The sequence below is a fragment of the Amia ocellicauda genome, chromosome 5, assembly GCF_036373705.1.
Source record: "Amia ocellicauda isolate fAmiCal2 chromosome 5, fAmiCal2.hap1, whole genome shotgun sequence".
Classification (NCBI taxonomy): domain Eukaryota; kingdom Metazoa; phylum Chordata; class Actinopteri; order Amiiformes; family Amiidae; genus Amia; species Amia ocellicauda.
In genome coordinates, this window is record NC_089854.1 from 1,270,418 (window position 1) to 1,284,951 (window position 14,534).

At 50.5% G+C, this 14,534-nt stretch overlaps 2 protein-coding genes across 6 annotated transcripts; one reads left to right on the plus strand and one right to left on the minus strand.

Annotated features, from left to right (window-relative positions):
- Positions 1-1,878: 1,878 nt before the first annotated feature.
- On the minus strand, positions 1,879-8,018 carry LOC136749133 (synaptophysin-like protein 2). 2 transcript variants are annotated; one of them, XM_066703100.1, is made up of 6 exons: positions 7,868-8,018; positions 7,689-7,763; positions 4,323-4,444; positions 3,926-4,124; positions 3,616-3,807; positions 1,879-3,536 (listed from the first exon to the last, which is right to left on the minus strand). In XM_066703100.1, the coding sequence occupies exons 1-6, from the start codon at positions 7,883-7,885 to the stop codon at positions 3,414-3,416; spliced, it is 729 nt and encodes a 242-aa protein (XP_066559197.1). In that variant the 5' UTR covers positions 7,886-8,018; the 3' UTR covers positions 1,879-3,413. The 2 variants fall into 2 exon arrangements, with proteins under 2 accessions (XP_066559197.1, XP_066559198.1); XM_066703101.1 differs by lacking the exon at positions 7,868-8,018 and having other exon boundaries at positions 7,689-7,855.
- A 625-nt stretch (positions 8,019-8,643) lies between these two features.
- psma5 (proteasome 20S subunit alpha 5) lies at positions 8,644-14,257 on the plus strand. 4 transcript variants are annotated; one of them, XM_066703105.1, is made up of 11 exons: positions 8,644-8,803; positions 9,380-9,425; positions 9,929-9,995; positions 10,408-10,534; positions 12,534-12,601; positions 12,782-12,889; positions 13,108-13,166; positions 13,381-13,483; positions 13,717-13,803; positions 13,907-14,004; positions 14,155-14,257. In XM_066703105.1, the coding sequence occupies exons 2-10, from the start codon at positions 9,397-9,399 to the stop codon at positions 13,982-13,984; spliced, it is 726 nt and encodes a 241-aa protein (XP_066559202.1). In that variant the 5' UTR covers positions 8,644-8,803; positions 9,380-9,396; the 3' UTR covers positions 13,985-14,004; positions 14,155-14,257. The 4 variants fall into 4 exon arrangements, with proteins under 4 accessions (XP_066559202.1, XP_066559199.1, XP_066559201.1 ...); XM_066703102.1 differs by having other exon boundaries at positions 13,907-14,257; XM_066703104.1 differs by lacking the exon at positions 8,644-8,803 and adding an exon at positions 8,848-8,974 and having other exon boundaries at positions 13,907-14,257.
- Positions 14,258-14,534: the final 277 nt, after the last annotated feature.

Consider the following 14,534-nt stretch of genomic DNA (forward strand, 5'->3'; position numbering starts at 1 on the left):
AGGGTGTCGATTAGAGGAGTCGCTTCTAACTGGAGTGAGGTTGTTAGTGGAGTTCCACAGGGATCAGTACTAGGGCCTTTGCTTTTTCTAATCTATATTAATGATCTGGACTCTGGGATAGTTAGCAAACTTGTCAACTTTGCAGATGATACTAAAATAGGTGGCTCAGCAGATACAATCTCAGCAGCACAGGCTATTCAAAGGGACTTAGATAATATTCAGTTGTGGGCCGACACCTGGCAGATGAAACTCAATGTGGACAAGTGCAAGGTAATACATGCAGGTAACAAAAATGTCCACTATAATTACACTATGGGAGGAACAGAACTAGATGAAGTAACGCATGAGAAAGACCTAGGAGTCTATGTGGACTCCTCACTTTCTCCATCCAAGCAATGTGGGGAAGCAATAAAAAAGGCAAACACAATGCTGGGGTATATTGTCAAAAGTGTAGAACTGAGAACAAGGGCAGTGATGCTCAGACTGTACAATGCACTAGTTAGAGCTCATCTGGATACTGTGGACAGTTCTGGGCTCCACACTTCAAGAAAGATATCGCTGCTCTAGAGGCAGTTCAGAGGAGAGCAACCAGACTTATTCCAGGTCTGAAGGGAAAGTCCTACTGAGAGACTGAGGAACTGAACCTTTTCACCCTGGAACAGAGGAGACTACGTGGGGACTTGATCCAAGTCTTCAAAATCATGAAAGGCATCGACCACATCAAACCAGAGGAGCTTTTCCAGATCAGCAGGGACACACGCACCCGGGGACACAAATGGAAATTGGGCTTCAAGGCATTCAAAACGGAAAACAGGAGACACTTCTTCACACAGAGAGGCGTCACAATCTGAACAAACTCCCCAGCGATGTGGCTGAAGAGACAATTTGGGAACATTCAAAAACAGACTGGATAGGATCCTTGATCACTTAGTTATTAATGGACACCAGACGAGCAGGATGGGGCAAATGGCCTCCTCTCGATTGGACACTTTATGTTCTTAAAACACTTTGAAATGAATCAGTGGAATATGTGTGTGTGTATATATAAAATTCAGTGCAGAACAGACAACATAGTAATGTAAGATTTTATCTAGAAATAGTTTAGATGAATAAAGGCACCCCTTCCAAGTTTTTCTATAAGGATAATAAGAACATAAAGTTAATAATAACAATAATAATAGCTCATAAAATACACAGAAATCCTTACAGGTAAACTATCGTAAAGGTCACTAGAAATTAAAGCTGCCAAGAGTCAGAAGCAGCTTAAAAGTGGGTCCATTTATATCTGGCCCTTGGGGGGAGAAAAGGAGCTTCCTGCTAGATGCTGACAAGAACATTTTTTGTGGTTCTGTTGCCCGCACTTCCTGAGAGACTGTTCCAGCTGAGCGCCACCTGGTGGCCAGCAGAAGGGACCACACCAGTGCTGACCACCGAGGTCGTCTGGGAATACACCCCCCCCCCCCGGCTCCGGGTTTAATTTCATTTCGTCCTGCTTTCTGTCAGTTATACACAATCTAGTTTTTTGGATGGTAGGAGAGGGGAAAAAAACAAAACAACCTCATATGATGAAAGAATTTAGCAGTCAAATTAAATGAGCTGCTGCCAAGATCAGCGAACTGCACAAACAAGATAAACGGCTGCACTGAAGATGGGGACAGGTGGCCAGCGAGGGTGGGGGGCTCGGTGCTCCACCCACAGTGCAAAGTTCAGTCTTGGCCCGTCTGAGCCTGGAGGCAGGACCGCGTGTGCGTGTGTGTGTGTGTGTGTGTGTGTGTGTGTGTGTGTGTGTGTGTGTGTGTGTGTGCGCGCGCGCGCGCGGGACGCTCCTCTCAACCGGTCACAGACACGACGGGAAAAGAACAGGACAGAGATGTGGGATCGGCTCGTCCCGTTTAATATTTCACCACAACAGAGACACACAGAAGCGCTAGGTTTTAGTTTTTTCCCATTTTTCCAGAAGCACAAATACATGAATGATTGTCATGTTTACAAACCCTCTTTCCTTTGCACAGTAACACATAAAAAACACAAAAAAATGACAGACTTTGGGAGTCCCAAAGCAATCACAATCACACAATCACACTTGGCTTCGCAACCCCAGCCTCCAGCCTCCTATTATAACTTAAAACAGACTTTGTGGAGGAGTGGTAAATTATTCCCCCACTAGTGACATATTGAAAAGAAACAACAGCAGATTAAAGACGACTACAGTAAGAAATCATGTTTAAGGCACTAGGAGCAATCTGAAGCCTAACGGACTCTTATTATCAACGGTGCTGCAGCGAATTCTCATTTCAAACCCCAGAACATAAATGCCTAACCTACAGATACGCATCTCTTCAGGAGGAGAAGACGGCAGCAAAGGAAAACACATGCAAACAAAAGCAAAAGAAACGAGAACAGGGTGAGCCAGTCACAGGTGGGTGTGAAATGTGATGACGGCCGCCCGTCTCAGTCACTGACTTCTCTCTCTCTCCCTCCACATCCCCTTGGCACTTCTCAGTCTCAGCTCACCAATCACTCCGCCTCGCTGTAAGAGGTTTTGGTTTTGGCCACAGTTTTCAGTCACTAACTAGAAGTTATTTAAGGCACAATTAGACTTATTTAACATCACAGATTCATTGTTAACAGATTATTCTTTTTACAACTGATGGCTTCAAATATACACTCGCTCTCAAGACAGCCGTAGCCTCCTGTCTCAGCACACGGCTGGAGAACTAAATACATCCAAAATACTTGGCATAGACTCAGAGGACACCCTGTGGCTATCCTTATTGGCCACATCTTTATATGTATACATCTATATTAAACAAGCAAACAGTCTAGAAAAATGAACGCACAATCAATTGACACGTCTGCAGGCATCGCTGCGTGTCTATAGTGTCGGCACAGCGCAGTGGCGAGTGGAGTGTGTTCCCCTGCGAGACACGTGTGGCTTCAAGCCTCTGTGGACACCTTCCACACCCTGCCTCAACTCCCTCCCCTCCCCGTCCTACGCCTCCCTCCCCGTGGCACTACACCGAGCGCCGTCCAGCAACGAGGCCGGACTTGGCGTCTCTGCGATAAAGAATTTGGCAACAGACGTTTCAGAGGAGAGGACAGGGCCGCCAGGCCGGGCCTTGGTGTGGGAGCCGAGAAGCCCCGAGGTTTTATTCCTACACAGGTCTGGTTTTGTGACACAGATTGACGGGGTGTGAACAGGGAGAACAAACAGTTTGAACGTAAAATAAAGTTGTGTTAAAAAAATAAGAATAAAATAAACAAAATTCAACATTAAAAAAAAAAAAAAAAAAAAAGGACGACGCCTCTCTTCCCTCCGAGATGCCAATCCTGTCATCCCGCTCGCCGCCCCAGCTGACAGGAAGTGTGCCAATAGGCCGCAGGCGGTGGGAGGCGGGGCCTGAGTGATCCTATTAGCTCTGGCCAACTCCACCCTCCACGCTGGGTGGGGGGTTGGCGGGTCTGTGCCACGCGGTCTCCTTGAAGATGAACCAGCAGTTCCCCCCCCACAGGATGAGGTTAAGGAATCCGAAGATCTGGAGAGAGTGAGAGATTGTCAGTAGCAGTGTGGGCATGCGAGCATGCGTGTGTGTGTGCGTGTGCATGTCTGCCTACCACAGAGGCGTTCAGCTTGCCCATGCTGGGCGTCTCCCCCAAGCTGCATTTGGCCGAGTGGTCCTGGCAGTGCTGAATGGAGTTGATCAGGGTGGAGGGGCTGCAGGAGAACTTGATGTCGGTCAGACCCTTTGCCCAGGCCGAGGACGACACCAGCCACAGGAACGCGAACGCCCCGGTCACCAGCAGGTCCTGGGAGGAGAGAGAGAGAGAGAGAGGAGGAGAGGAGAGGAGACAGAGGGGGGTTGAAGAGGGGATAGAGAGAGGTGGAGGGAGAGGGAGGAAGGCGGGGGTCCCCCGGCACACTCACCACGATGGGGCCGCGGCTGGTCTGCCGGTACACATTCTGGAAGCCCAGGTACAGCACGAGCGTGGCGCTGCAGTACAGGAAGGCGAAGACGCCCACGCTCACGAAGAACTCGGCGGACGAGGAGTAGTCTCCTATCAGGTATTGTGACACCAGGGTGCCGTTGTTGCAGGTCGGCACCTTGTACTCCACCATGTTCAGCCTGGGGAGGGAGGGAGACGCGTGTCACATCGGACACAAGACACTGAACCCCCCCGGCACGGCTGCCCCGCCAGCCCCGGCGCTGTGGAGGCTCCACGCCGTGCAACTCAGCGGCCTGCGAGGCGGGCGACACGCTCAGGTCTGCGGCAGGCACTGGCCGTCGCGCCTCAGAGCCCTGCGGGGGCGGGGCTCGGCTCACCTGAAGGGGTAAGCGAAGCTGGCGTTGATGTTGATGACCTTGGTCTCACTGGGGCATTGGACGATGCTGCTGGACCTGCCTGAGTACACCCCCGCTGTGGCAAAGGCAAAGATGGAGAAGATCTGCCAAAAAACAGACCAACAGTTCAGACTCCCTCTCTCTCGTGAACCTGTGTCTGGCTGCCGACTCACTCAGGAAGCCATCTTGTCTTTCTTCATAAAAGTAACGGTTCATTCCCTGTGGTTCAAACAACAACGTCCTCGTCAACGCCGAGGCACACTGCACAAGAAAGAGCACCCGGGCCCACTGTGTTGACACACACTGCGGTGTCAAACACAGCGCCACACGATCGTCTGCACAGAGCAGCCGCACAGCTCTCACGCGCCCTCCTGCCTGCCCTCTGGGGCCGCTGCACAAGCATTACACAACGCCGGCACTGTGGCAGTGCTTCTGTTCTTGTGGAAGGAAGATCAGGTCACGTGTCGGGAGTGCAGTTTGGGACACCTTATTGCCCTGCCTTGCGTGCTCGTGAAAACACCTCTGACCCACTGTCACCTTCTCTCCACATGAACGACCCACCTACAAATTCCCCAGTGACGCCATGCCGGCACAGCTCTCCCTTACACACACAGCACAACACTCACTCACTCAGAGGAGGAGGAGGCAGGAAAAATACCACAACTAAACCCAAAAAAGACAAAACAGGAGTGTCATGAGAAAACACAGACAGACGCACGCTCGCTTGTTTCCGCTCAGTCAGCACCATTAACTGGCCTCTCGCCGCCCCTGGGCCTGTCTGAGTGTGAGGGTCCCGGCGGGGGTCCCGAGGGAGGGGAGGGGGACCGCCAGCCTGGCAATCACACACCACCCGGATGTGGGAAAGACAGCAGAGCAGAGGTCCGAGAGCCCGGAGCAGCTGGCGGGCTGGAGCCGCGGTTCTCGCCGTCCCGCTGCGGACCCTGCTAGTCTGGGTTGTTTGGCTCCCCCCCCCACCACATCCTGGGTCATATATCACTTATTAGGAAAACGCACACTGGCAGAGTAGGTCATGTTTTCATTATAAAAGGATTAGCACGAGTGTTGGCCTGGGGCCACAACGCTGATGCTCAAACCAGGCTCTCAGACTCACTCGTTCGTGTATTGCTGCTGCAGAACCATGAGCAGTAGGTTCTGTGGTTCTGTGGGCCGGCGCCATCTCCAGGCCAGGTCTGGACCCAAACACTCTAAACACAGCTAAAGACTGAAGTGATATTTTCTTTAAATATTTAAGCTTTAAATATATGCAGCTTAAGCAGCCAGGGAGGGAGAGACAGCGCTCGCTGCTGTTGATAAACACTAAAAGCAAGTTCCTGTCTGTAGGTGACTTTCTTGTTATTATGCGTCTTCCTGTGCGAATGAGCGCCGGGCCGCTGCGCCACTGGCCGGCGAAGACACGGGCTGCCGGCGGCTCCGAGGCTCCGGTGTGGAAACCAACTCCTATTTTATCTCATGCAAATGCTCATTGCGGCTGATTAATGTTTAACCCCAACAGCTGACTCAGGAAATGGAAAACAAAGACTTTCATTTTTACAGGTCCTGCCGACACCCCCACACCTGAGCCCGGCCACTGCGGCTGTGTCACTGTTTCCCCTGTCCCACCATAACGAAAGTCTGTTTCATTAGCATTACGGAGAACTGGAGTGCGTGTGTTATTAACGAGTCGTGGCGACAGGCGTGTCAGGCCCTGCTCACGGGGAGCCGCTCCCACTTAAGTGCAGGGACGGGGACAGGGGGACAGGGGGACAGATGTCCACACATATAAGCGCTAATGTCGCTAATCAAAGTGCTTCGTCCAGCCAAACATGCGACCGTGCAAACTCCCTATACACTGCACTCGCGGTTTTAACACAAGACCGGCCATATTCACACAACGCAAAGCAGAAAAACAAGCTCCTGCTCCAGTCAGCCCGCAGCCGCGCCCGGCCGAGCCGCCGCACCGACACGCAGCTCGCAGCGGAGGCCGCAGTGCGGGGCTTATTGTGGAGTCTGTGGATGATACATTATGTCTGATTTCTGTTCTACAGCAAGTCCCAAAGCCACGTTTCACACATGCAAGACATTTCAGCAACGGCCTGTGCGATTTAAAGTCGTCACAAACCTCCAACACAAACACACGAACAACTACAAAACGACAGAGACAGAGAGGCGAGGAGCGCCGGGGCACACAGCGGGCACACAGCGGCCACACAGCGGCCACACAGCGGGCACACAGCGGCCACACAGCGGCCACACAGCGGGCACACAGCCGCGTCTCTGCCTCCCTGTCCCGCCCAGACACGGACACCAGCCCCGGGCAGGCAGCATGTGCCACACCGTGCCAGCTGTGCTCGTACTTTCCCACAGAGCTTTAATCCCCGTTAGACAGCACTTCTCAGTTATTATGTTGTCCTCCTTGCTCCCCTTCCCGCAGGCCTTGACAGTACCGTCCAGGGTGTAGGACCTCACTTACTGTACTTTGTGTAAATTGTAATTTGTAAAATGTATTGTTTTGAATTGCTATGTTTTAGTTAGATTGAATTTGTAATGATTGATGCCTTTACCTAACTGAATCTTTGTACTTTGTTTTATGTTGTAAGTCGCCCTGGATAAGGGCGTCTGCCAAGAAATAAAAAATATAATAAGTGTGTGTGTGTGTAGTCTGTGTGTGTATGAGTGTGTAATGTATGTGTGAGTGTGTGTGTATGAGTGTGTAGTGTCAGTGTGTAGTGTATGTGTAGTGTCAGTGTGTATATGAGTGTGTAATGTATGTGTGTAGTGTGTGTGTGTAGTGTGTAATGTATGTGTGTATGTACGAGTGTGTAGTGTATGTATGAGTGTATGTACGAGTGTGTAGTGTGTGTGTAGTGTATGTATGAGTGTATGTACGAGTGTGTAGTGTGTGTGTAGTGTATGTATGAGTGTATGTACGAGTGTGTAGTGTATGTATGAGTGTGTAATGTATGAGTGTATGTACGAGTGTGTAGTGTGTGTGTAGTGTATGTATGAGTGTATGTACGAGTGTGTAGTGTGTGTGTAGTGTATGTATGAGTGTATGTACGAGTGTGTAGTGTATGTATGAGTGTGTAATGTATGAGTGTATGTACGAGTGTGTAGTGTGTGTGTGTAGTGTATGTACGAGTGTGTAGTGTGTGTGTAGTGTATGTATGAGTGTATGTACGAGTGTGTAGTGTGTGTGTAGTGTATGTACGAGTGTGTAGTGTGTGTGTAGTGTCAGTGTGTATGGCTGCTGCGGCTGAACGCGTCGCACCCAGGTCAGGCAGCTCTGTGCAATATGGAAACTGCCCCGCTGCCGTCTTGATTCAGGGCCAAAGTATGGCCGGCACTCACCCACTCCAGGGCTCGGATGAAGCCCAGCGGCTCCTTCAGGGGTCCGGCGTCCAGAGAGAACCCGCTCATGACTTTCTGCAAGGGGCGCAACCCGGGGAAAGACACAAAAGACACGGTGAGTCCCGGCACAGCCGCTGCTCCGCTGCAAACTGCGCTCAGAGGACAGTGCGGCGGATTACCTGAGCCACGGCTTCCATGGCGGAGTTTACGCGCAGTTTACTCGGAGTTTACTACGGAGAGGCGGCTGACCATTAACTCCCGCTGGCGTCTGTCTCGCGGAGCCCAACCCGCGCGGGAGCCCCGCCCCCCGGCCAACTTTCTGACCCGGAACACGTGACGGGGTCGTGGCCCCGGGGGCGCATGCGCACAGTGTTAAATGGCCAGCGTGAAATGGAGGCGCTGTTTCTGAACCCAGTAAGACCACGTGCACGTCAGATAGAAGCAACCATGTGTTTCAGCTGAAAGTGCAAACTGTGAAAAGCAAACATGTGCAGACTGTGCCGAGCCGGCTGGACACGGAGGACAAACATCCTGCAGAGCCGGAGCTGCGCCGGGGCGACGCCAGTAATAGCGCTGCGTAAATTAACACATCTAAAATAAACACACTGCAGCTTTTATCACACTATGTGGAAGTCGAGCTCCTTCCAGTACGAACAAAAGACCAAGAATACAGATAAACTGGTGAATATCAGTGTGGATTGAATAATAATAATAATACAAGTTTATTTGAAATATCTGTAGGATTGGATGACGTGCGGCATAGTTACAGGTCAATCCGACTACGATTTCTGATTTATACTATTTATTTATTTATTACTATTTATACTATTTATTTCCAAGTACATTAAATAATATAGTCATCATCATCATCATCAGATTCAAAATGATACCACTCTGGGGTTACTTGAAATGCCGTTTATCCTCAGTTTGAACAGTTTAAACAGTTTGGATCTGCCGCGCCGAGGCGGAACTCCTGCCACAGAGGGCGTCGTTTCCCAGCCGGACCGTTTCCTCTGACACCCCAGGGTGTCGTTTCCCCCCGGAGCGCAGGGCCTGAGACACACGCTTCCTGTCCGATCACACACAGCAAAAGCCGACTCATTGAGCCCCAGTCGGTAAGTGCCGAGCTCCGCGCCCGGGTTTAGCGGTTGTTTCTGAGTTGTTTGTGCGTCAGATTGAACACGACGCGGGTATCGATGTACGGTTGCGCATGCGGGCTCACTTACATACTGATGTTGAAAAATAATTGATCAGTAACGGCAGACTGGCCGCAGTGCTGTACAAAGGCATGCGATTTTATAATAATTCAATGCAGATCATTTTATTTCGTGTTTTTATGATATTAAAGTGATTATTGTTGTTGACTTAGTCAGGCGGGTGATAAAGTGCGGATCTGGGGTAATAAACACAAGTTTCTAGCGCTGAAAGACCGTGATGGTGCAAGTCAGTCAAACTTGACCGGTACAACATGACGGACAGCAGCGCTAGCCACTAGCGTGTGGATGTGTGCTATATAGCCCCGCCCCTTTCTGTTTTTGTCCAATGATAGCGGTGGGCAATGCTCTTAGCTCGGCTGCGCAGCGTCAGCCCAATTGCCCCGTAAGTTTCGCTGCTGCGTGTTGTGCTGAAGTCCGGCTCTCGTCGCTGATCTGCGGGGAAAAGTCTCACTGCTCCGCTCTCTCTGTTCGCAGGACGACCCTCTGACACCATGTTTCTGACCAGATCGGAGTATGACCGGTGAGTGGCCTCTCTCCGCGGGTTTATTTTTGCTTTGTCATGACTGACGCACCGGCACCGTGCGGGCCTGGGGGGTCGAGTGTAGTTGCAGTTTATAACCCTGTTTATTCCTGTTCATGAGCAGCTCCCGGCGTTACTCTCTGTATGATTGCCTGCTCTTGCTCGCTTCAGGCCCAGGTTGACTGAGGTTTTGCCACTCAGACCCGCGTCTCTGTGGCAGGAGTTTACTTTCACTTTCACAATGCGTGCTGTTGCATCTCTGCGTTTTAAACTCTGCAAAAGTGTCTGCTTGACAAAGAGTGGCACCGCAATGAGAGTCTACAGAGCGACCACCCCGGTGCATCAGTGGGTCACGAGCTTTATTTCAGTGGGGGGCAGCTGAGCTGAGACACCAGAAGAATACCCCCCCCCCCCTCCCAAAGGACCTGACACTCCTGCTCAGAGTGTGTGTGTGTGTGTGTGTGTGAGAAAATAAGGTTTACATGTTGCGTTTCCCTTTCCAGAGGTGTGAACACGTTCTCGCCGGAGGGGAGGCTGTTCCAGGTGGAGTATGCCATCGAAGCGATCAAGGTGGGTGTGTGAAGCGCCTCCGTTTCTTTTACTTCCATCCGGGGTGCCCTGGTCTACCGCCCTGCTGAGTCTGGGCTGTCAGACCAGGTAACGGACACCTGAGCTGGAGCTTGAGTCCCGTGGAGGTGCAGCTCTGTGCTCCGCTGGGTTTTATTTTACAAGCCACTCCTTCAGCGTTACCCTGATGAACCACAACAGCATGTGATCAGAATTGGCGACTGGGCTGAGTTGACCAGATTCCCCAGTTCTTACAGCTGCTTGTGACTTGGGGAGATGAGCCTGTGGGCCTGTTGTGCGCTGGTCTGGACGGGCAGCCCTCCACCACTGTGGCTCTGAGCAGCCCGGCCTCTGTTCTGGGCTCTGCTGTTTCAGTGCATGTGAGACTCATCCCTGCCCTTGCTGTCCTCTCCAGCTGGGCTCCACAGCCATCGGGATCCAGACGTCGGAGGGGGTGTGCCTGGCCGTGGAGAAGAGGATCACCTCTCCTCTGATGGAGCCCAGCAGCATCGAGAAGATCGTGGAGATTGACACACACATAGGTAGGGCCAGCGCCTCCCGCAGGGGATGGGTGCAGCTGTCAGTGAATGCCAATTACGACTTTGGGGACTTAAATTAGTTAAGTAGTCAGTTAATTAATACATTAAATGATGGTATGTTTTGATTTTGTAACGAACATTCTGAGTTGCAAAGGTCATCTTATGTGTGAATTTATTTACCTATTAATTTATTTTAAACGTTTGTGTGGTTCATTCACTTTTGGTTTTTGTGTTCCGTGTTCTGTGACGGTGGGGGGGCAATCAGGGCTCGTAGCGTGTGTAAGGACACGAGGCAGGAAAGTAGGAAATAAGGCCAGGTTTTATTCTTACAGTGTGCAAACCAACAAAGACTCCTGTTTCAGTCTTAACTAAAACATGTTGAAACATCTCCCGCTATATCTAATAATAACAAAATACAACAGCAGCCAAACCAAGTCCGTAATCGTTGTCGTATGGCCATAAACAAGGTCCTGATAACCAGAGTACATCCTGTCCCGTACCCGTACTCAGACGCACTGCCAGGCTCTCCTCACTGCCTCTACGCTGCCTGGTTTTATGGAGGAGGGGAGCCAGTCACGTGGGGAACAGCGGGTCAGCTGTTCCGCTATCAGATCCCTCCCCCGGGGTCTGGGGAGGCACAGGAGTGTTTATACACTCACCTAAAGGATTATTAGGAACACCTGTTCAATTTCTCATTAATGCAATTATCTAACCAACCAATCACATGGCAGTTGCTTCAATGCATTTAGGGGTGTGGTCCTGGTCAAGACAATCTCCTGAACTCCAACCTGAATGTCTGAATGGGAGAGAAAGGTGATTTAAGCAATTTTGAGCGTGGCATGGTTGTTGGTGCCAGACGGGCCGGTCTGAGTATTTCACAATCTGCTCAGTTACTGGGATTTTCACGCACAACCATTTCTAGGGTTTACAAAGAATGGTGTGAAAAGGGAAAAACATCCAGTATGCGGCAGTCCTGTGGGCGAAAATGCCTTGTTGATGCTAGAGGTCAGAGGAGAATGGGCCGACTGATTCAAGCTGATAGATGAGCAACTTTGACTGAAATAAGCACTCGTTACAACCGAGGTATGCAGCAAAGCATTTGTGAAGCCACAACACGTACAACCTTGAGGCGGATGGGCTACAACAGCAGAAGACCCCACCGGGTACCACTCATCTCCACTACAAATAGGAAAAAGAGGCTACAATTTGCACAAGCTCACCAAAATTGGACAGTTGAAGACTGGAAAAATGTTGCCTGGTCTGATGAGTCTTTATTTCTGTTGAGACATTCAGATGGTAGAGTCAGAATTTGGCGTAAACAGAATGAGAACATGGATCCATCATGCCTTGTTACCACTGTGCGGGCTGGTGGTGGTGGTGTAATGGTGTGGGGGATGTTTTCTTGGCACACTTTAGGCCCCTTAGTGCCAATTGGGCAACGTTTAAATGCCACGGCCTACCTGAGCATTGTTTCTGACCATGTCCATCCCTTTATGACCACCATGTACCCATCCTCTGATGGCTACTTCCAGCAGGATAATGCACCATGTCACAAAGGTCGAATCATTTCAAATTGGTTTCTTGAACATGACAATGAGTTCACTGTACTAAACTGGCCCCCACAGTCACCAGATCTCAACCCAATAGAGCATCTTTGGGATGTGGTGGAACGGGAGCTTCGTGCCCTGGATGTGCATCCCACAAATCTCCATCAACTGCAAGATGCTATCCTATCAATATGGGCCAACATTTCTAAAGAATGCTTTCAGCACCTTGTTGAATCAATGCCACGTAGAATTAAGGCAGTTCTGAAGGCGAAAGGGGGTCAAACACAGTATTAGTATGGTGTTCCTAATAATCCTTTAGGTGAGTGTATGTAATTCTAGGCGTGGCCAAAACGTTTTGAACACAATGCACTGATTGCTGTTGACGGTGTAAATGCTGTGGATTTCCACCTTTTCGTCCTTGTCTTTAATGTGCTCTCCCTCTCTGTTCGCTCCAGGCTGTGCCATGAGCGGTTTAATAGCTGACGCCAAAACGCTAATTGACAAAGCGAGAGTGGAAACACAGGTGAGGAAGAGACGTCTTTTGTTTTTGATATCAACAGTCAAAGTTACTCTCACTGAGATTCGGAAACTCTCTCACACATGACAATAACAAAGCCTGCCAGTACTCGGGGGGCGCTGGCTCCACTATGGCTCAGACCGGTCCGGTGCCTGTGTCTCAGTGCTCCTCTCTTCCCTCCCTCAGAACCACTGGTTCACCTACAACGAGACGATGACGGTGGAGAGCATCACTCAGGCCGTGTCCAACCTGGCCCTGCAGTTCGGGGAGGAGGACGCCGACCCGGGAGCCATGGTACGTGTCCTAACAAAGTCCTTCCCGTCCCGTCTTTATAGGTTTCCTATTAAATATTATAAACGCACATTTTCACAAATGTTATAATATATGAAAGGTGTTTTATTCTGCAGCTTTTCCTCAAAGCAGCTTTGTCTGAGCAGACTATTTAAAATAATAATAATAATAATAACGTGTACTTGCTAAATGAAATGAAACTGTTCTCCCTGTTTGTCCAGAGCCGTCCCTTCGGTGTGGCACTTCTCTTCGGGGGGGTGGACGAGAAAGGGCCCCAGCTGTGAGTGTTCCTCTGGCTTTGTTACATTGTAGCCTTCGTCCAGCTGTGGATGTGTGACATTATTATTATTGGTGGGAGGGGGGTGTCTGTCCTCAGTCCTGCAGGAGTCTGAGAGGACTGCAGGGTCTCAGTCGCTCAGTGGATTTGAGAGTGTGGTGGGGTGGTGAGATGCTGTGGTGAGTGTCAGAAGAGTGAGAGTTGTTGTGTTGTGCAGGTACCACATGGACCCCTCGGGCACATTTGTGCAGTGCGACGCCAGGGCAATCGGCTCAGCCTCCGAGGGGGCGCAGAGCTCTCTGCAGGAGGTCTACCACAAGGTGAGCCTCGCCGGGGTGGCGCCACTGAAGTGCTGTGAGCCGGGGGGGCGGAGGGGTTACTCCATCTGTACTGGTTATCAGACACGATCTTGCAGTGCACACCTGACTGCCCCTGGGAGGATGTGGGCAGATTGGTTTGATCAGGTGATCTGCTTGTTTTCTTGCCTGACCTCTGACCCCGCTGAAACGCCACAGTTGTAATTGCTGTGTTTGTCCTCTGCCTCCCCCTGTAGTCGATGACATTAAAGGATGCCATCAAGTCCTCGCTGACCATCCTCAAACAGGTGATGGAGGAGAAGCTGAACGCAACGAACATCGAGGTAAAGGGAGCCTCCTCTTCCTCCTCCGCCTCCTGTCTGTCATGTCTCTCTTGCTCTGCAGCTGCACACGGATGTTAACCTGTGTCTCCCCCCCACGTCACAGCTCGCCACAATCGAGCCGGGGAAGACGTTTCACATGTACACGAAAGAGGAGCTGGAGGAAGTCATCAAGGACATATAGAGGCTACGCGGTGCCAACGGGTGTGTCTGCGCCGGCGGCCGGGCGGACGCCCCTGTGCTGCTCTCGGCTGGGAGGTGCGGTTTCCTCATTCCAGCAGGAATCCACTTTGTAATGTTGTTTTTTTATTATTTTTTCCTTTTCTTCTCCTCCTTTCTTCAACATTTCTACAGGTCTGCACATCACACACAGAGCTGTCAGTGCTCGGCCTGAAACGCAACACAGCGAGATGAGATGTGATTTTGTTACTACTACAATAAAATGTTCTATTCCGGAGCTGGGTTTCCGTTGTGTTGCAGTGTGTGTCTGCGTGTGCGGCCTCTGCTTTGTGTCAGATCCTTGTGTGTTGTCCACATACGGCCGAGCCTGGGATGGATACTGATTCTTTATATTATGATGATGTATTTCTCAGCAGATGCCCTTAGGCAGGGCAAAACATAACCGCAAAACAAAGCACAATACACTTGCATAGTACAAACTACAAGTTCAAATTTACACAAGTGCATAAGAGAAATATACAGGTCCTACATCCTACATTTATAAGCTGCTATTT

Excerpts from the sequence above, each read along its gene's own strand:
- LOC136749133 (XM_066703100.1), bottom strand. Across the intron at positions 4,125-4,322 it reads AGCTTCGCTTACCCCTTCAG|GCTGAACATGGTGGAGTACA; the intron begins GTGAGCCGAGCC and ends CTCCCTCCCCAG. Across the intron at positions 3,808-3,925 it reads CCAGCCGCGGCCCCATCGTG|GACCTGCTGGTGACCGGGGC; the intron begins GTGAGTGTGCCG and ends CTCTCCTCCCAG.
- psma5 (XM_066703102.1), top strand. The coding sequence starts at position 9,397 with ATGTTTCTGACCAGATCGGAGTATGACCG. Across the intron at positions 9,426-9,928 it reads ACCAGATCGGAGTATGACCG|AGGTGTGAACACGTTCTCGC; the intron begins GTGAGTGGCCTC and ends TTCCCTTTCCAG. Across the intron at positions 10,535-12,533 it reads GGAGATTGACACACACATAG|GCTGTGCCATGAGCGGTTTA; the intron begins GTAGGGCCAGCG and ends TGTTCGCTCCAG.